Source organism: Dipodomys ordii, unplaced genomic scaffold, assembly GCF_000151885.1.
Source record: "Dipodomys ordii isolate 6190 unplaced genomic scaffold, Dord_2.0 Scaffold33, whole genome shotgun sequence".
In the NCBI taxonomy this organism is placed as follows: Eukaryota; Metazoa; Chordata; class Mammalia; order Rodentia; family Heteromyidae; genus Dipodomys; species Dipodomys ordii.
This window is the reverse complement of record NW_012267249.1, coordinates 9,160,954-9,181,624: the sequence shown is the minus strand read 5'-3', so window position 1 is coordinate 9,181,624 and position 20,671 is coordinate 9,160,954. Positions and strand designations below refer to the sequence as shown.

The following is a 20,671-nucleotide window of genomic DNA, read 5'->3' as shown; positions in this document are numbered from 1 at the left end:
AGTGACAGACATTTTAACTTTGGAAAAGTCATTGTCTGATGGCCTTGGGATCATTATCTCTAGAATGAGAAATGTGAACTATAAGTTCTCTGAAGTCATTTAGTCTTGGTTTCTTGCTTCTATAGAATCTGTTTCTGTTTTATAACTATTTTAAGGTGTTTGTTACATTGCCAAGTAAAGGGGGAAAAAAAGAACCTTCGGAATGAAATTTCTATGTGCCAAGGAAGAGATTTTTTTCCCCTTTTTTGCATGCAAAGCTCTGCTTCGCTTCTTCTATGTCTGTCTTTCCATTCTGGTAACCCTCACAAGTTTTCTTAGTGGCTACAAGCACTCTCTGGCCTGATCCTACCTTTATTTGTTACCAAAGAAAAGTTTTTTAAAAATCATGTGGAAATCTTGCCTGGCTTTTATGCTACTAAATCTGTTATGTGCTCTTTCTGTGACCCATCCAGAGAGATGGAAGGGAAAGAGGGTATACAGATCCAGACTGTTTAGCTTGGGGGCAGTTTTGCAGCCCCTTTGCCAAGTGTAAACACGGTGATTTGACTTCCTACTATGCTTTCAGCTTCCTGACAATGTGCAGGCCCTAAGTGACTATTTTTAGGAAGGTTCTTTTTGCCTAGGATAGATAATAAGCATCTCAATAGGAAAAATATACCTGGTTGGTTGTGCTGTTGAGGACTGCCTTCACTTAGAGAGTGCTAAGAGTCCAAAGGATAGAGTTTTAAATATTTCACCTTTGAAGGTCACAGCATCAGAGACTGCCTTGGGACAGAAAATGTTCCTTTTTTCCAAGAGTCTTCGTCCCCTGAGCTGGTAAATCCAACCTCCAGTGGACCTCAAAGCCATTCCCTAGTGACTTGATATGATTGAGCTTAATGTATTTATCCTTTCCTGTAACAAGTCTTCTTTGCCTTTTGTTTCCAGGATTTGGGTATTTCAGCACCTTTTCATTACCCTCCCTAAACTACCATTGGCGCTATCAGATGTATGATAAGCAGCAAAAAGAGGACAAGAACAAACATACCTACTAAATGGCTAGCAGTGTACAGGACCACTGGAGGCAATGTAGCAAGTTTAAGTTCTGTAGATGACTTGGACTTTCACTTTCCTTTTTTATTTTTTTTAAATGTTGATACTGGGGCTTGAACTCAGAGTTTAGTTACTATCCCTTAGCTTTTTCACTAAAAGCAGGCACTCTACCTCTTGAGCCATAGATGCACTTCTGGCTTTTTGGTAGTTAATTGGATGAGATAAGAGTTTCAGGGTCTTTTCTGCCTAAGCTACCTTCAAACTAGGATCCAAAGGTCTCAGTCTCCCATGTAACTAGGATTACAAGTATAAGCCACTGGTCCCGAGCTTGTTTTCTCTCTTCAAACCTAACTTGATGCCTCTGTAAAACAGGAATAGCAATTACTTTCCAAGGTTATCATAATGATTGCACATGAAGCACCTTCATTACTGGGAACAGAGTAAAAAACTCAACAAAGTTCAGTCTTGTTTTTGCTTTTCCTCTGTTTTACACATATTATTTCATTTATTTTTCTAATAAACCTAAAAGACAAGTTCCATTTTCCCAAAATAAATAAGCAAACTTTGTGTGGTAATTTACTGATCCCAAGCATTAAACAATGATTCGGGCATAGAATATGCATCAATAAATCATTCAATTGTAAGTGAATGAATGAATGAGTGAGGTAGTATGAAATTTTCCAGATCCTCACAGCTAATGTTTTAGATGAGTTAGGACATAAGGTTAGGCATCACAGAAAAATTCATGCAAAGAGATAAGAAGAGAACCCAGAAAAGGAAACAGAAAGGCACAACATATAACTCATCCTTTTTTTTTTATGATTGAGAACACTGTGTTCCATAATCCCAAAGGCATGTTTTAAATATACAAAGTCAGAACATGATTTTCAAAGCAGACAATAAAACCCAAGCTGAGCTTAAATCCCCAAACTTCATAAAAGTACAGATCTCAGTAAGATCCCAGCTTTCATTAATAGGGTGGACTGTTCCCACTGGCCAGAAGGGATGGGGGGGGTGGCAGATAGGCAGAGGCGCTGCCCAGCCATAAGTATGAGAGGAAATCATACTTGATCCAAAACTAACTGGCACCTGAAGATCTAGGGTTGACATTATCCTATGACCTCCTGAAAAGAAAAAGTAAAAGAAATTTCTGTAATAAAAATAAAGCAACTAACAGTATTTGGGACCTACTGTATATGAGGCAGTGTGCTTGCCAGGGACTTTAAATGAATTGTCTTAGATAGACTTGGTACCAACCTCATAAGGCTTTATTTGAAAGTTAAAAAAAATGAGAGTCAGAGATTTTCCCAGGGTCTCATAATGGTACCATAGAGATGATAGAGTAGTTAACCGAGCCCTAATCTGAGCTCCAAGCTTATGACATTCTCACATGTCATATGTCACAGGCTACATTAACAAGGTAGAAAGTGAGCTCTTTTTCAATTACATACTCTTTTCTGCTATTGAGATAAACTTCTGCCTAGATATTTTATCCAGAATCATATGTATCTTTGCTCATCTTTCTTCTGTCTATCCTACATTTTAGATACTTCATTCTCAACTGATTATTACTTTTTTCTTTAATTTTTCATGTAGTTTTTTTTGGTAATAAGATGTTTCTGATTGAAAAAAGAGAGAGAGGTAGGGATTTGGTATTTGCACTCTGATAATCCACTACCAGTAACAAAAGAATAAATGAGAGTGGGGCATGGTGGTACCTACCTATAATCCCAGCAGTCAAAAGATGGACACAGGAATATCTCTAGTTCTAGGACAGCTATATAGTGAGACTCTGTCTCAAAAGAAACAATAAGCAAATCAAATGACAACAAAGATGAGTAAATGAAAAATAATTAGTAAAAGAAAATATGCTGTATGTTATATATGTATGTAATTTTTCTATCATGATATGAAACCTTGGAAGTCAAGATTTATTTAATGGCTTTTTACTAAATAAAGAGATCATTTGGGGGTAAAAGAAATCCTTTATATCTTTACACTGTTATCTACACTCCTATGCACTGTAACATAGGAAAGTGAACTCTAGGTGCTCATTGAGAAGTCTGCATGACCATGCCAAAGTCTCATCTGGACCCATCAAGGTAGTCTGGACATCCCTGGAGAAATAACATATGACCCTTTGAGAATGGACATTCCAGTATCTCCCCCACCTTAACCAGAGGGCATGAGTCCTCTCTATGAGTCAGTCTCAGGGAACCAGAATTTGGATGAAAGTCTATTTTTAGGGCTTTAGAGTTAAATGGCCAGGTTTGAATCCCGGCTTTACCATTTACTCTTTTATGACCTTGGAAACATTATGTAGCACATTTAGGCTTTTTGAGTCTGAAGATAATGTAGTACCTATTACCTAGGATTATTTGAAGGATTAAATGAAGAATATACCTAAAGCCCAGAACAACTGAAGCATTCCTGTTCTTATGCTGCTTCCTCCACTGTACAGCAGAAAACTCTTAGAAGGTATGGGAGGAGGTTGATACTTCTCACCAAGATTGCCTCACTAAGACTATGATTCTGTTTTTTGGCCTCCGCTCTAACCCTGCAGTAATAGTAGAAATCTACATGAAATCTAAGTTGGTAATCTCAGGGAGCTTCAAAATCTGAGTCCCTGTCCCAAGGAAACCATGATTTAAGAAACCTCAAATAATGTCAAATCTTTAGTAGTTGAGACAATTACCAGTTACTAAGATACGAAGGCTTGAGATGATAGATACTGAACAGTCCCATATGGTTTAGTTTTCAGATTTCTAGGTACAGATTCAAGCTACCAAGAAAAGGGCAATAGAAATTAAATTCCACAGTCAATTCAGCCCCTTGCTGCCTCAGAAGACTTCTTAGAGTCTTAGACTCTAAGGGCCTATTTCAAAACAGCTACTGAAAGCCAGGCTTTAGATCAAAAAAGCTCAGGCTCAAGCCTTCACTATGTGACTTCAAACTTTTTTATACCTTAGTTTGCTTGCCAGAAAAAAATGGAGATGGTAATAGTCATGACCCTCTGGGGTGTTTGGAAATGATTAAAAGAACTAATATGTAAAGCAGCCCATTCCTATCATGAAAATCAATAATTGTTTCTGGGTTTTCATTCTTTTCCTCTGATTCGGTATGGAATTTAAAGTGTGGTTAAGAGACATTCTTAAGAAAATCAGAGTCCATAGTTTGCTGCATACTTAAGAAATGATTTAATGTTCAGAATGAATATACCCATTTGTGCCAAAATGGCAGCCTAGAGTTATCAAACAAAGGCCTAGACATGAATGACAATATGTTTTATACTCTTGGTCCTAAGAGGACCTGCAAGGGGCAAGCATTCTGAGTCACTGGGTGCTGGGATTAGCAGAGTGGCCAATAGGAGAATTAAGATATACTTTAAAGGAAGGCTTTCCTAATACCACACAGATAATGTTGGAATCAGCAGAAGCCTAGAATGAGACAGGAATTGCCCTTATGTGGAGGTTATAGAGTCAATTACTTCAAGCCAACATCAGATTTTAAAAGAATTTCTAGCCTTGCGCGATGAAGCAGAATGTCCATCTTATTTCCTAGGAGAAATGTTTTAGTAAGTTTGTGGTACTATTCTGTTATTATTGGTATTTCTGTATATCAACTATGTATGATTTCAACATTACTATTTTTCTGTTCTGTGCTTTTTTTCTATAATTATTTCTTCCTTCACTTTCTCTTAATATTTAGAAAAGCTTTCAAAAATGTTACCCTGTTTACTCCTGCCAAGAGAAAGCTAGAAAGGGGGTTCTGGTGGGTGTTTGAGCCTGCTTGTAGGAGCAGGCAAGCTGGGGATACAGAAACAGAGAGGTATTCACAAAGAAAGGGACTCAATAGAGTCTATGATATTCCCTCTCTTTTTTTTCTCAGGACTTTTCTTCAGGAGCCCAGTTTTAGACATGTTCATTCCACAAGTGTTCATTTAGGGTCTCCTATTTATTAGGCTAGGATATATGAGTGTAGAAAACCATAGGGTTTCTTCGGTAATGGAGCAATAGAGCTTTTGACCCACTGGCAGGGAGAGACAGCCAGAGAATAAACGTATGATTTCACACCGTGATAAACTCCTTGAAGAAAACTATGAGAAGACATAAAAATTAATAGTGATCTGAGCTGGTCTATGGAGACTGATTGGAGGAACATGTCCAGGGGGGACTCTCTGGAAGAAGTGGCATTTCATCTAAAACAATAACAACACAGAATGAGTTCATTTTACAATGAGAACCAGAGGTAGCTCCTCAGACTAGTTGGCATCTAAATGAAATTCAAAAGCCAGGTAAGGTGCATTTTCCCAATGCAGCCCCATTTTTTTCCTCTTCAAAACCAATTCAAATGTTGTTCCTCTGTGACCATCTATTCTATTTATAACTTCTTTTTGTCTTTAACCATTGGGAATTCATTTACTTTGTGTTGCTCATGTTGACTATATATTGCTAGAGTAACATGCCAGAATTCAGATCATCCATGTGGGACCCACATGAGCTCCTAACATTGATCAATCCCTTCAACTTGACTGTGGTCTGCTTGATCTGCACTTCAAGCTGAGATGCACTTTCACAAGGCTCTATTCAAGTTGCTGTAAATTCTTCTGTATTTTATATTATGCACAAGTATTTTATTTCTTTTAAGAAAATACTCAATGAAGTCAGTATGAAAGAATAAATGACCCCAAACACAATGTTTGGGGAGTGTTTGCTACACAAAGGAGTCTCAGGTAGTAAATATCTTCAATATGATATTATCATGGTGAATGTATGTCCTTATACACTTGTCCAAACTTATAGACTAGAAACTATGGATTGCTAGTAACAGTGATGTGTACATGTAAGTTTATTAGTTGTAACCAAAGTACTATTTTAGTGTGAAATGTTGGTACTTGAGGCATAAGGGGTATATACGAAATTTGTACCTTCTTCGTTAATTTTATAATGAAACTAAAACCATGTTTTCAAAATATTCAAATGTAAAGGAGAGAAACTAGAAAAGTCAAATCAAACATTGCAGGAAATAAAAAGGACAAAATCAGAAAAAATGTAATCAGTCATTAGCAGAGAGGTTGAAAAGACACGCTCCAATTGATTTAAAATTTCATAGAACCCAGGTCTTCTTAAAATAGTTTTGCAAAGTACATTGAGAATTCCATGCAGTAATGTGAAACATAAGTCCCACTGCTGTCACTGAACATGCTTCAGCTGGCTAACCTGAAGAAGTCTGACATGAACCCAAGGTTCTGCAAAACTCAACAGGAGAGCACACCAGAGGCAAGACGCTGTTGCAAAGCTGCCCCAGATGTGTACATTTTCTGCTCCATTAAAATGACTTGGATGAGAGGCAAAGTACATTTGGCACATAGAAAGAGGGAGCCGGGGAGGGCTAAGACAGGACAGTCAGTCTCATCACAGGCCTCTTTCTCCTACACTTGCCTCCTCTGCAGTCTTTCCCCAAACTGCTTCTATGGCAAATCATCCAAAGTAAAAATATGTCCACAAACCTTCCAAAATCGAATTACTTTTCCTATTAATTCTCAATTTTCTTGCCTCTATCAAGGGATTAATAATACTCTCTTCAAGGTTTCAGTGTGAGGCTGAGATCATGTATACACAGTGCTTGGCATACATAGTTTATAGTAACCTTTAGAGGACAAGTAGATATCCCAGTGATCACCGCTGTAAACAGGATGAGGAGAAACAAAGTGAAGGAATGAACATGTCTGGGCAGCAGATAGGCAAGATCTGGGAGAGCTAGGATCTTCAATTTTCCCATGTCTGAAGTGCTGGCATGAGATTCTTAGTGTACCTACTGGTTCCTAGTAGTGCCTACAAGTTAGAATTGTATGAAAGGCATTTGAATGACCATTGGGCAGGAGTATTGAAGATGTGTGTGTATATGAATTTGGGAGTGTGTATATGAATTTGGGAGTGTGTATATGAATTTGGGAGTGTGTATATGAATTTGGAGTGTGTGTGTGTGTGTGTGTGTGTGTGTGCATGCGCTCATGCGCACACGTACTCCAGTGGAGCTTGACCTTAGGGGCCGGGCATTGTCTCTTAGTTTTTTCACTCAAGGTTAGTGTTCTTCCACTTGAGCCACAGCTCTGCTTCTGGCTTTTTGCTGGTTAACTAAAGATAAGAGACTCCTGGATTTTTCTGCCCTGACTGCAACCGTCAAATCTCAGCCTCCTGAGTAGCTAAAATTACAGGCGTGAGCCATTGGCATTCATCTCTGGAATGTGTATTTATGACACAGATTTGCTTGCCAACTGACGAATCACCAACATATAGTTTCTAAGATGTATTAAAGCCAGGGCTATGGTCTCTAGGTCAAGAAGAGATACTCTAACTCACTGAGTCAATGGGGAGGAGAAACTATGTGGCACAAATTTTTTCCATGTGACTGTGTCAGTAGACTGAATGTGTGAGTCACACAGAAAGCAGAAACTGGATGTCTTCTGTTATTGTCTGCTGTGTCTCTGAGCATCCTGTGCCTGCCATTCCTTTTCCTGAATCCATTCTGTGGACTTACAGATATAATGGATTTTACTCTGTGATTACTCTGTTATTCACGCTCTCATCTTTTCTATAAGCATTTGTTCTCCAACCCTGTGCTATATCTTTAGGATGATGAAGTTGCTGGCTTTGTCCACCATAAGGGAATTAAAGGTTCTGAGGTAAGATAGTGGAAAGAGATTGGTCTATGCTTGAAGAATGTAGGCAGTTGGGAAAAGTTTCATAAAGGACACAGCATTTGAACTGGTTTTCAGGGTAAGCTGAGATCACCCTGCACTAGGGAGGAAGAACTTCCTAGGATGAGGCCAAAACAAGCACAAAGGCTGGGGACCTGCTAAAACACGCTGTCTTGGGAAATGTTAAATAGTTTCTAGTACACTGCACTCCAAAGTGCACTATGTCCATGAAGGTGGTGAAAGATGAGATTGTTAACATTTTAGGGGGTGACCCTCATTTAGAGGCAGAGGGGAGATTAGCCATGGTGACACCTGCAATCACTTTGCAAACATGTCTGAGTTTCATGGATTTTCATTAAGCATACCCGATTTTGCATGATCCATCTTGTGAATGATCAGAAATCTTGCTCCACACTACTTCCCCTTGACCACAATAGGAATGTATTCCTAAAGATTCATGTAAGAGCAGTCAAAGTAAAACAAAATCAAGAAGGAGAGGCTCTGGAGGGGCTCGCTCCTCTTTTTTCTACCACTGTATGGGGCAAGATGGGCCAAACATGTACATCAGTACAACTTGCAATTATGTCTGCTTTGCACTGCATGTGTATCAGCGAATTGGTTTAAGAGAACTTTATTTAAACTGTACATTTGGATCTTGGAATTATATATTGGTAGGGCTCACCTGCATAAAGTACTATCCAAATCACATGGAAGTAATTTGGGGATTTGAGATTATCCTTATCATTAGTGCAGCTGATCTAAAGTGTGAACAGAATACTTCAATTTTCTAATGTTTCAGGTTTTCTTAAATCATAATATATTGTAAAAATAACAATAAGAATATAATATAGAGAATATAAGAAATTAGAAATTAGAGTGCAAGGGGAAACATAATTACCTACCCATGCAAGAAAACTCAGAACACCATTATTAACATTTTGGTGAGCTTATTTTGTTTTTGTTATAGATAAAATTCATATATATATATATATATATGTATATATAACACTATAACATTCTCTAGGAACAATTTCACTAGACCCTTGTTACTTTCTCTCTCTTTTGTTCTAAGGAAGTGGGTGGTACATGCTGGGGTTTGAATTCAGGGCCTTGTGCCCTAACTTGGTAAGACTAAGTGATAGACTGGTGGTCTACCACTTGAGCAACACCTCCATTTAGGCATTTTTGCCTGCGTTTGGCTTTGAACCAAAATCCTCAGATCTCAACCTCCTGAATAGCTAGGATTGCAGGTGTCATACACCAGTACCTGGCAACTTTAGATTTTCTTAATACTCAGACTTCATCATATAGGAATATTCAAGGGAAAGGTATGTTATTAATACAGCAAAGCAACCTAACTTTGACATAGGACTCCAACTGAGACTCAAGTTCTATACACTAACACTGCCAGGCTCAGGAATCCAGGTGTATGTCCACCATCAATGCCAATCACTGGGTAGACACATAGTGTGTATCCAACAAATATTGGTTGCTTAAATAAATTAATGGATGGATATGTGAATGTAGATTTTTATTTATCTTTTCTTTATCCAAAATGGTCCTCTACTAAGTGCAAGGTCTGGCTAGGCTACAAGGATATAAGTTATAAGTAGCCTTATCTAACACAAATCCCTTCCTCTCAGAAGCTACAATCAGCATCCTTCCAGCGGTGCACATGGCTGTTCGGGAGGGAGCCAAAGCACCTTAAGGCTCTCTCATGCGTCTGATGTTAGGAACCAGGCAATGATTACTATTCCAAGTACTCGTGAAGCCTAGCCTGGGACCTGAAAGCCCTCCTCTCCCCACTACATTCTAACTCATCCCGGCTCAGAGGCAGGAGTGCTGTGGAAGGGTTCCCTCAGGGAGAAAGTCTAGAGCAGAGAGAGGTGGTCCTTGACCAACCCTCCAGTACGCCAGCCAGCTGGTCTAACTGGAAAACCCAGATAAGTCCCAGTGGTGGCCAAAACGAGTTTGGCAGCTCTGGGGGAATGTTTCTGGCTGACTGACCTTCCTCACAACAGGTGCTGGCAATTCTGAAAGAAACAAAAAGAGGAAGAAGGTGGGGGAAAGGGGTGATAGTAGAAGGGAGGTGTGAATGGGGATCATTCGAAACAATTCAAACTCCTGCTTGCTTGCAAGCCTAAGTTTACACTTTGGGATCCAAAGAAGACAGCTCGCAGCCCACCCCGCCAGCCACCGCAGTCATTCCTCAAGCACTCTCTCGGGTCCTTGGAAATGCAGTTTCCTTGCAATGCAATTGGTTTGGCAGCCTGACGGTGGAAGCTTAGTAACCCTGCCTAGAACGCGACTTTTAACATTGTTTCCTCTCCTCCCTGCAATGCTATTGTTACGACTATTACTGTTATTATTAATGCTGCCTTTGAATCTCTCCGCTCCCCCCCACCCCTTCCCTAATCACATCACACTCCGGCTGTGATTGCTCGGGTCTGACTTTGCGGGTGGCGGTGCGCTTCCAAACCCCCTCATCCGCCCCTCGCCCCCCTTTCCCCCCTCCCTCTCTTTTTTTTTTTTCCGCGCCCAGGCGAGAGCAGCCGATTGGCAGAGCGGTGCTTTCAGGAACAATAACAGTTGGGGGGTGGGGGGGAGAGAAGAGCCTGAGTCCCGGGGAGCCGCCCCCGCCCCCTGGCCGGTGTGCGCGGCGGCTCGCGCCCCCCGCGGGGTCCCCACCTCCGCGCCCGCCCCGCGGGCTGACCAGCCCGGCTGGGGCCCGCCCCCCGGCGCCCACCATGTACGCCTTTGTGCGGTTCCTGGAGGACAACGTCTGCTACGCTCTGCCCGTGTCGTGCGTGCGCGACTTCAGCCCCCGCTCGCGGCTGGATTTTGACAACCAGAAGGTGTACGCCGTGTACCGGGGTCCCGAGGAGCTGGGCGCCGGGCCCGGCAGCCCCCCGCGCACCCCTCGCGATTGGGGCGCGCTGTTGCTCCACAAGGCCCAGATCCTGGCGCTGGCAGGTGAGCGAGCGGGCCGGGAGGGACGGTGGGTGGCGGGGACAGCGGGTTGGTGGGGACCTCGGGGCCGGGCGAGGGCCAGGGAAGGGGAGAGGCCGAGGCACCGGTGGTCGGGGAGCCACCGCTTGCTCCCCGCCTCTCCCTCCCAACCTCCTGGGCTTCTTTTCTTTGAGGTTCCAAGTGTTTCTAAGAGGCCACACCAGTTAAAAAGACCGTAGGGTCCTCTTTGTCTTCCCAGCTTCCTTGACACTCCTGGGCTGTCAGTCTGCCTTCATCTCCCATCTGTCCGTCCTCTTTGGGATTCTTTGTATTCTCCCTGGGCTCCTCCACTTTCCCCTTGTCTCCCTGCCCTGCCATCATTTCTCCATCTCTCACCTTCTCTTCACCGCTTCCGTTTTTCCTCCCCCTCTGCCCCTTTCTGTCTCCCCAAGTTTCTTAAGCTTTCTGTCACTCTCCCTGTAAGACCCTTGGTGTCTTCTTGGAGTGAGGAACAAGGCAGATGCGGTTAGTTCATTTTAGGTGGGAGCCCTCCCTCACAAAAGGAATCGATGACATGCTTGTCCCATCTGGGCCATCATTAGACGGGATTGAGAACGCCCTGGGCACCCTTTCTCCTGCCCTTCTGTGGTTAGATGGCAGAGGTAAGAAAGTAGAGACTCCAAGGCAGCCCTCAGCCTCCACTCTCCTTTTTGACTGAATCTCCCAGAAGGCTCCCTGAGTGAGAGCTGGGGCCAGGAAAGAGTTTCTAGGGCAGGTTAATGTGGAACTTCTTATTCCCATGCGCTCTTGGCCTGGAGGAGGGGGCGAGGGGGGCAGGGCAGGTAGTCTCCTGCTCATTTGAGGATGAGGTTACTGAGGCTCCGTTGAAGATAATACAAGACCAGCCCTTCCATCTCTTCTATGGTGCCAGGTCTGCCTTGCAGAGGCGCCTTTTCCTTTTAAAGAGAAGAGAACCGGCCCACTTTACCAGCTACTTCTCGGACACTCAGGCAGGGAAGAGGAAGTTGTCACTTCCAATCAGGGAACAGACCACTTGCTAGTGAGAACCATGCCTTGGCATGGGTAGTCACCTTCCTGCCCACCTGAAGAGAACACTAAGGGTTAGGGATTGAATGAAGACATAGTCAATGGTTTGTTTTCCAGCCTTCCCTACTTTTCCCCCCATTACTTTTGCTGTCTGTGTATCATAGCAACTTGCCAGAGTCTCAGGGCACGTTGGCATTGGGTAGATTAGAGCTCAGCTTCACAACTATGATTCCCATTCACCCCCTTGTGTGGCCTCTGGAAAGTAGGTTTATGGGGATTGAGGAGTGCAAGAACTGGATAGATCAAGCACCCCACTTTGGATCTCTTTCTGATAGACTTTATCTTACCACCTCCCCCCAAAGCCCTGAGGCACAGTGCTATAGGCCCAGCTACCATCAGTTAGATACCTCTGGTTAGGAAAACTAAGTAAGGTAAAGTAGGTTTTGTGGAAAAAGAAAAAAAGAACCCTTTGTAGCTGACTAAGTTTTAATTTGTTTGCTTGCCTTTAATTATGAAGGGAAAGGATTAAGAATGTATTCCTCAAGGGGATAGGCCTGAGGAAATTATACCTAGCTTGTAACCTTAGCTTCTTTTTTGTTAGAAGAAAAGATAGCATGTTTCTTGTTGATTGTGGGGTATCCTAAATCTAGAAGGGCCCAGGAGAGTGGAAGGGATGTTTGTCAGGGGAAGTCAGTGGTAAGGGATTTAGTGTGTAATGGTTATTTCCTCTTATAGAGAGTGTTCATCCATCCATCCACCCACCCATCCATCTATCTACCTGTCCAGCCAGCTAGCAAACATATATACATTGTGCTGGACTCTTCAGGAACTGCAAGGAGGCTAGTTAGGCAGAAGAAAAGATACTTTCTGATTTTAAAGACAACGCAAATCTCATACGTAAAATGCATATAGCCATCTGTTTCAAAGCCATGAGTTTGAACCTATAAATTACTCATCCTCCAAGTTGAAATGTTGACAGGTCTATAAAGCTATTTTAAAAAAGAACACCTCATAAAATAAAGAAAATTGAGTGATGTCTAGAAACTACCAGAGTAGAAAGAGAGAGAGAAGTGTAGTATCAGTCGAATCAAGAGACTTAAAAGGTACTTCTCTAGTTTTGGTTTTGTTTTGTCTTGGGGGAAGAAAAGCTTTTTATATATATATTAAAAAAAAAGACAGTTTGAGATGGGCTAAAACCATGTTTTGACTCCCAAAACAACTGGTTATATGTTAAATGGGAGCTTTTCTCTTGAGTGCAGACCTGATTGGAAGGGCCTAGGTAAGCTTGGGAATTCATTTATCTTAGAAGAACTCTCACGTGTATCTTGAAGCATCTTGTTGACTTAAACTTGGTGGCTCTGAGAATTGCTTAAGATGACTTCATCTTAAAGAGCTCATCTGGTGTCTTCATGCTGGAAATACAGTCGTTATTCAGTGGTATCAAGTGTGAGGAGGCAATTCCTCAAGAGAAAGACAGAAGTAGCTGGTGCTCATGGATAACCATTAATTAATTGATTAATTAATCTCTCTGGCACCAGCAGTATGGTTTCAAAAGAAGTATCAGGGCCACTTTATGAATCTCAGTTAGAGCTGTTACTTTCCATATTATTTGTCTAGGCCAGCCCAGAAATACCTTGTAGTATACTTCCTCTTAAGCACAGAAAATGTCAAAGCCAACTGCTGTGGGACATTATTCTAACCATGGTGGCTTACACCATGGTTTCAGTGGGTATGTATAGACCCTAGTGCATGGCTCCATTCTGTTAAAGTATAATTATAGTTCAAGGAAAAAATAATATTCCACCTTTATGAACAATTTTGCTTTGTACTTGCATCTTATCTACATTAGACCTCTCAGGGACCCTAGTAAATGCCAAAGCTAGAAATGGAGCACATGTCTTCCAGGGCTAGGCCTCTGTTTGGCAATTGCCTTTGTATAGTAGTTGATGATCCATCAGCTGCACAGTATGGTTTGGAAGGAGTGAATGGAAAGGAAAAACTGTCCATAAAACTTTCAGCCCAAGGCAAGTTTTCATGCCAGAGGACAGTTAGTTTCTGAGAAAGCTTTCTTGAGAAAGCTCATTCTGCTCTTCCTTTTTTCTTTGTTACCATCCTGTTTTCTACAGGGCACACCTCCTCCTTACCTAGCCTCTCAGTTGTCATCTGCTTAAGGAAATGCTCTCAAAAGAGCTCCTGTCACCCATAGAGAATCCATAGAAGTCAAGGCTTTGATATGTGATTTTGCCTTACCACATTTCTTTACCATGCAGTTTGTGAATGTGAGAACTACCTATCTGCAGAGCTCACCATCATTTAACTACAATTCAACTTGCTAGTGGTACAAGTTTCTGTTCCTGTACATTTAGAGACTGATTATATGCCATTTTATCTGGGCACTTATTGCTTGAGTGCACCAAATTCAATTTGGGGTCCTTTGACTCCTTACTACTGTGTGTGTGTGTGTGTGTGTGTGTGTGTGTGTGTGTGTGTGTGTGTGGGGCTGAACTCAGGGCCTGCACACTGTCCTTGAGCTCTTTTGCTGAAGGCTAATGCTCCACCATTTTGAGCCACAGCTTCACTTTCCAGTCTTTTGGTGGCTAAAAGGAACTGAGTGTCTCCTGGACTTTTCTGCCAGAGCTGGCTTTGAACGGCAATCCTCAGATCTCAGCCTCCCAAGTAGCTAAGATTACAAGCATGAGCCACTAATACGTGGCCCCTTACTACTCCTTATAGGCAAAACCCAATGGTATAATAACTGAATATATCAGAGCACTGAGTTCAAGACACTGTGACTCAGTGGTGGCATGGCACAGGGGTTATAAGATGGGGTAACTTTTTTGGCCTAGCTTCATATTGCTTCAGTGGTGGCAAGCAGTTTGATGAAAAGGATATGGGCACTGTCCTCAGGGAATTTTTAGAATGGGGGCCCCCATAGGATTATTAAACAGAGATAGAAGCTATACCTGGGGGAAGCACAGAAATGTTGCCAATTCTTGGTGGGTTTGTGGTTTTATCTTTGAGGTATTTCCTTTCCATCTCCAGGAGCATTGCATGCATTCAGCTCTGCCTTGGCCCTTACTCTTGTAAAATCAGTGCAGTAGCCTTCTAATTGATCAGCCAGTCTCAAATTGCTTTCAAAATAGTATAAAACACCATCTTAGTCAATTGACTGTTCTCTTAAGACCCTTGTAGCTCCCTGTAGCATGCTCAATAAAGCTTTATCTTCTGGTCCTGACATTCACAGCCCTATAGACCTGTCCGAGCCCCTTTTTTCCTCTCCAGCTTCATCCAGCCTTCTTCCTAGCACTAGACCTGTAGTATATCTTGCTTTTCTGTGAATACCATGTACTCCTTTGAACCAGACAAGTTGAGTTAATCATTGTCTGACTTAAGGCCACACTGCCTAAGTGGAGCTTACCTTTGGTTGAGAAAGACAGACACAGGATACTTTATGGTCCAGCCTGCTGAGGGCTCTGTGAGAGGAGTGGGCAAAGTACCCCAGCACACCTGCCTCAGGGGCAATTTCCTGTTACTCCCTCTGCCCCCATGGGAGACTTCTTCTCTCTTCCAAACTTTGCTTTTTCTTTCTACTTCGCTTGTTCCTTGCTTATGGCTCACAGAATTTCCTGACTGTTTTGGTTAGCATGTCTCTCTTCCTGCCAGATAGGGCCTTCTCTCCTTGTCTCTGTGGCACAGTGCCCACACAGCACCTAGTCCATATCACATCAAAGTTGGTGTTGAACTCCTGCACTTTGGGAAGACAAATACTTGGGGGGAGGGGTGCTGTACTGGGGATTGAACTCAGGAACTTAGCACACTCCTTTGTTTTTTTGCTCAAGGTTGGCGATCTACACTAGAGCCTTACCTCCACTTCTGGCCCTTTGGTGGTTAACTAGCCTTTCTGCCCAGGTTGGCTTCAAACCATAATCCTTGTATCTCAGCCTCCTGAACAGCTAAGATTACAATCATGAGCTACCATGCCTGGCCAGACAAGTGCATTTTTATGCTTGAGGAGAAGAGGTAGAGGGGACAGGAATTTGTTTTTCAGAAACCTGCAGCAGGATTTGGAGGTTTCATTCAACTTTGTTCGTCTGGAAAAAGTCAACATTCTTTATCACTCCCTCAACAAGAAGAAACCCCACACTTGCGGGAAATAGATTCCAAAGCCACGTTCTCCTTGCTTTGGTAATTTTAGCTCACTCAGGGCTCAGGTCCCAGCTTGGCATTGTCAGTCCAAATAGATCACTTGCTCCAGAAATGCTTTGGAACATCTACAAAGTTAGCAGCGGAACAGGGGACTTGCCGATTTCATATGCAAAGATTGTTGCTTGTCATCAGTGGGAGACTGCCAACCAAAGGATTTATTTTAAAAAGAAAAAAAAGCAAGTGAAAACTTTTAATTTAGGTTTTGACATGTTCTGCTGATATACATTGGAACAAAGATTGGAACTTGCCTGCTGTCATCTGTTGCAGATCCTACTGGAATTTTAACCATTGATGGTTGAATCTGATGTAATTTTTAGGGTTCCAAAATCACATATTTGCTCAGTATGTACTGTACAGTGTTTCAGAGTTCTGGCTTATAGGCTAAAAATTGTCCCAGGCAAGCTGAACCTTTGCTTTTCTATGTAAAGCTATTAATTTTCATACTTAAAACAAAAAATAAAAACTAACACACACACACATACACACATACACACACAACACACCAAAGAAATGGTTTAAGACTAGGTTACGTGATTTATATTTATTTTTATTTATTTATTTATTTTATATCTTGAAGAAATGTCTTTAAGTTTTGCAAATATTGAACTATATTAAGTGGCTAGTCTTGTATTGGAGGGAAATGTAGAAAGTAAAGGCCTAGCATTATCTTTGCCTTCCGGGTAGATAATCAGTACCCAACAATTTCCAGGTTCGGTGCATATATACTTCGTATATTCTGTTGAGGTTGGGTTTCTTGTTTTACCCAGGAGAGAGCTATTTATACAACTGATTAGTGAGTGAAATGAAGAAATTAAATCAGTTTAGTCAAAACTTCTACTAGCCAAACGTATGATGGCCATGATAGATTTGAGATATATTAAGAAAGGAGACTAAAGCTGAGTGTGGTGGTACATGATTGTAATCCTAGTTTGCAGACTGAGGGAAGGAGGATTTAGAGTTCCAGGTGAGCCTGGGATTTATAAGAAAGCCCGTCTCAAAAATATACAAACAGGTAAATCAATAAATAGGGATTCCATGGGACTTTGTAGTAGACTGGTTGTGATAATATGTTTGATGATGGGGTGACAGGGTGATCTTGGCATTTCTGTCTCAAGGGCACACTAGAAAAGTCATTGGTTTGCAAGAGGCGACAATGAGCTTTGTTTGAGACCTGTTGAGTATCAGAGCTGATCAGTACCTCAGTGGGTATGCCAGGAGAGCAAATGAGTATATGCCCAGAGTTCAGAAGAGCACACCAAGCTCAAGATCCCATTTTGGACCCACTAGCTTTTCAGGGCAAAAAAAGCCCATAAAACATGGCTAGGAAATCATGGCCAGAGCTAGGCTGAGAACCAAGGGATAACCAGGAGACTTGCTTTAAACTACATTTGCAATGAACTACACAGCAACTACCTATTCCCCTGAGCCCATTGGTACAGCATAGGACAAGATAGCTTAATGTATACAAGGAAAGAAATTTTGTACAGAATGGTCTTTTGGTACTTTTTGATTTCTGAGGGTTATAACACAAAAGAAGGATCAGACTTGTTCTTTGAGGTCTAGAAAGTAGAGTTAGTTACTCTCCTACCTAATAAACTAGAGTAGAATTAAAAGGGACATACTAGCAGATTGAGTAGAGAAATAATAGCAAAAGTTTCCAGCATGAGGCTGAGCACCTTGTCCCACAAGATGGTGAGCATGTCAGGGATATTTTAGAGTGATCCTTGTATAATGGGGAAATGTGGTTACATAACTTCTAGATCACTTTCTTTAGTGAAGTGGAAGAAATGGGCCATATCTCAAAACAGATGGGCTTTGAAATCAGTGTGGGTTCAAATTATAACCCTGTTCCTTATCAATTGTGTCATGATGGGTTATTACTCCACTCCTTTAAGATCCACGTAATCATTTAAAACACAGAAGATAGTAATCACTTACTTGCCCTTTGCATTTTTTTAAATCCAGGTAATATGTATGTAATATGAAAGTCACATGGTATGACCTTTTTAAATATGGACAGCTTTTAGAAACTATGTTGAGCTAGTAGTTGAAGAAAAACTCACTTAGTTGTGGGTACCATCCTGTGGAAAGGAATCTCAAGAAGCATAAGCACATGAAATGAACTGGCAAGTTTAAAATTTAATCTGTGTGTTTTAAATCCTCCTGAGGTTTGACCTAACTATGGAAATCTTCCATTTCCTCCATGTTCTTTCTGTCTCACCTCATGCTGGGGCTTTTGATTAACAGTAGTCCTGGTGAAACACAATGAGATTAACTAGACAATTTGTACCCCAGCCCTGTGCCAGCATCAGCAAGGTAAAGAGAGTGAGAGCAAGGAGACCTTCCAAACCTCCCTGACTATTGAGATGGCCTCAGTAGAGCATTTTTTTCAAATGTGTTCACCTGGATGAATTTCAGAGATCATCTGTTCTTACCTTGCACTGGGTAGATAAGAGAGAGACCTGGAAGTCCCTGTGGTTGGCCGGCAGACACAGCTGGAAGAATTTGAGAAGTTCCAGTTTAGTTCCCATGTTTCACACACACACACACACACACACACACACACACACACACACACACACACAAAACCAAGAGAGAGCTGCTTACCTAGCAAGTCAGTGAGAAAGCCAGGCCTCAATCTAGTGCCTCCTGATTTCTTTCCGCTAGGTCCTGCCACAACAGGGTGCCCTTCGTTTCATTGTCTTAGCTGGATAGAATCCCTGAAACTTGAGAGTTTTTTCTGCCTTGGATTTTATAAAAATAAACACCATAGGCCTGAGAATGCAGTGTGCTTGTCTTTTCTGTGGTGTATCTGTTTTTAATGCAAACATGGGACTTCACAGGATTTTTATTAAGATGAAAAGGTTTAAACTTGCATATAGATATTTGTAAAACAAAGCAAAAACCTTTGTTAAACATTTTACATTTAGCCTTTCAGAATCTAGACTTCATCCTGGCTAACAAACCCATACCAAACTAAGTTTTCTGACACTGGACTATTTTAAATATCTAGCTTGATTATATGTGACATAGAAGCCTTTCTCTTCTTTCAACTATGCTTCATTTTTGAAGATAGACCTGGATAAGATTTCCTATTTACTTGCCCATTTCTTCTAAAATACTATTTGCTTTTTACTATGCCCCTTTCCATTTCCGGTTAATAACAAATACCGGGTTCAGCAATATTTTTGAGGGGTAACTTTTCCCAAGTTTTTTACAAGATAGTTCTTTGTGGCTTTAATACTCTACCTGAGGATTAGAGTTTAGTAGCCCTGTAGTGCATTTGTCCAGCATTGACTGGGTTATATAGAGTTTAGCCCAGCTTGAGATTTACCACAGCATTCTCCTAGGCTGCAGGCAAGGTTGTGTGAGAGAGAGACAAGTACTTTGGAAGTTATATCAATATGCTCACCATTTCACATGTGCCTTTTTAGTTCAGTTGAGAAGGTTACAGCAGATTGATAATTTTTTTCCTGTGCCTGTTGGGTCATTAGGGGAGAGGAACAGAGCTTTAGTATTAAAACAGACTTGATCTGAAATTCTGGCTCTGCTATTTATGTCTTAGCAAAACCACCTCACTCAGTTCCTACTTCAGTAGATGTAATATGGTGATTAAATGTTGTGGTGTTTGTAATTTGGCACAGAGCTTGGCACATCATATGTGCTTGCCTGGGATTTGTTGAAGAGATAAATCAGTTAGCTGATGTCATAGTCATAAAAAGGAGGAGGTGGGCTGATGCTCAAGTTCTTAGTGGTTTTCCTTGTCCTGGAGGCCACAGAATCATAAAATCAGGATAGTGAAGGTGCCCTTTCAGAGACTACACATTTCTTTCTGCGAATATTAAAAGCAATTAACTGGCTTTAAGGTTGGAGCAGTTGTACAGGCAGGTTGACCAGAGAGCTCTTGCTATCCTTCCTAGTCAACTGCCAGTTTACTCTGTGGTTTCCTAGAAGTCAAAGCCAGAAACATATTCCAAAGGCACATTAAAATGCCACGAGATATATTTTCTGTCTTAGATCATCCACACCACCACTCACCTTCATTAATGTAACTGGCCAAGAGTTATAGCTGCTTGTCACCTTATGTTGAGTCTCACCCTCATACCCCATCCATCTTGCTTGTCACTGCCACATGAATCTTCCTAAAACAGCTCTTTCATCATGTCTCAATCTGTGTCAGATACCTATAAGTGCTTCGCTTAACCATGGGACAGAAACCAAACACATCACCCACAAGGGTGATACAGCCTAACCGGCTGCTACAACATGACAAGGAAAGCCCAATGTTTGGAACATTGCATGCACTGTCTCTTTGGAAAACATTTCTTTATTCCCACTTCACTGATAATGAATCTAAGACTCAGGCAGGCTAAATAATTTGCCTAAATTCCCTCCCACAGTAATGTGCAGCAAAGCCACAATTCCAAACCAGGGCCATCTGATTCAAAAACCTGGGCTGTTTTATTAGCTATTAAGCCTCCCTCTCCCAGCCACTTTTTGTGAGGACATTGAGTGTTAAGTTATTTTCCATGGATTAGATATAGATGTGAGGCATCTATCTTCCACTTAGGAGCAGCGTGAAGAAGGCTTATAGACCAGATGTTTACTGTATGCGAGTCAGTATCTGTCAGGAAGTCAGATTTTGCATCCTGGTTAGGATTCTTGGCACATTCTGGATTGTTTGGATCCAAAACCCAAGGATCGCTTAGCATAGTGCTCAAATCAAAATGGGCTCAG

At 41.6% G+C, this 20,671-nt stretch overlaps 2 protein-coding genes across 3 annotated transcripts in view; both read left to right on the top strand.

Annotated features, from left to right (window-relative positions):
* The window catches only part of Agbl4 (ATP/GTP binding protein-like 4), a 977,755-nt gene that overhangs the window by 741,026 nt on the left and 216,058 nt on the right, over window positions 1-20,671 (top strand). The window lies entirely within an intron of this gene.
* Bend5 (BEN domain containing 5) overlaps window positions 10,289-20,671 on the top strand; it is a 50,354-nt gene continuing 39,971 nt past the window's right edge. The window contains exon 1 of one of the 2 annotated variants that reach the window (XM_013016962.1): window positions 10,289-10,705. In XM_013016962.1, the coding sequence (XP_012872416.1) occupies window positions 10,480-10,705 (226 nt within the window). In that variant the 5' untranslated portion in view covers window positions 10,289-10,479. The remainder of the gene's footprint in view (window positions 10,706-20,671) is intronic. The other variant, XM_013016963.1, reaches the window with a different exon arrangement.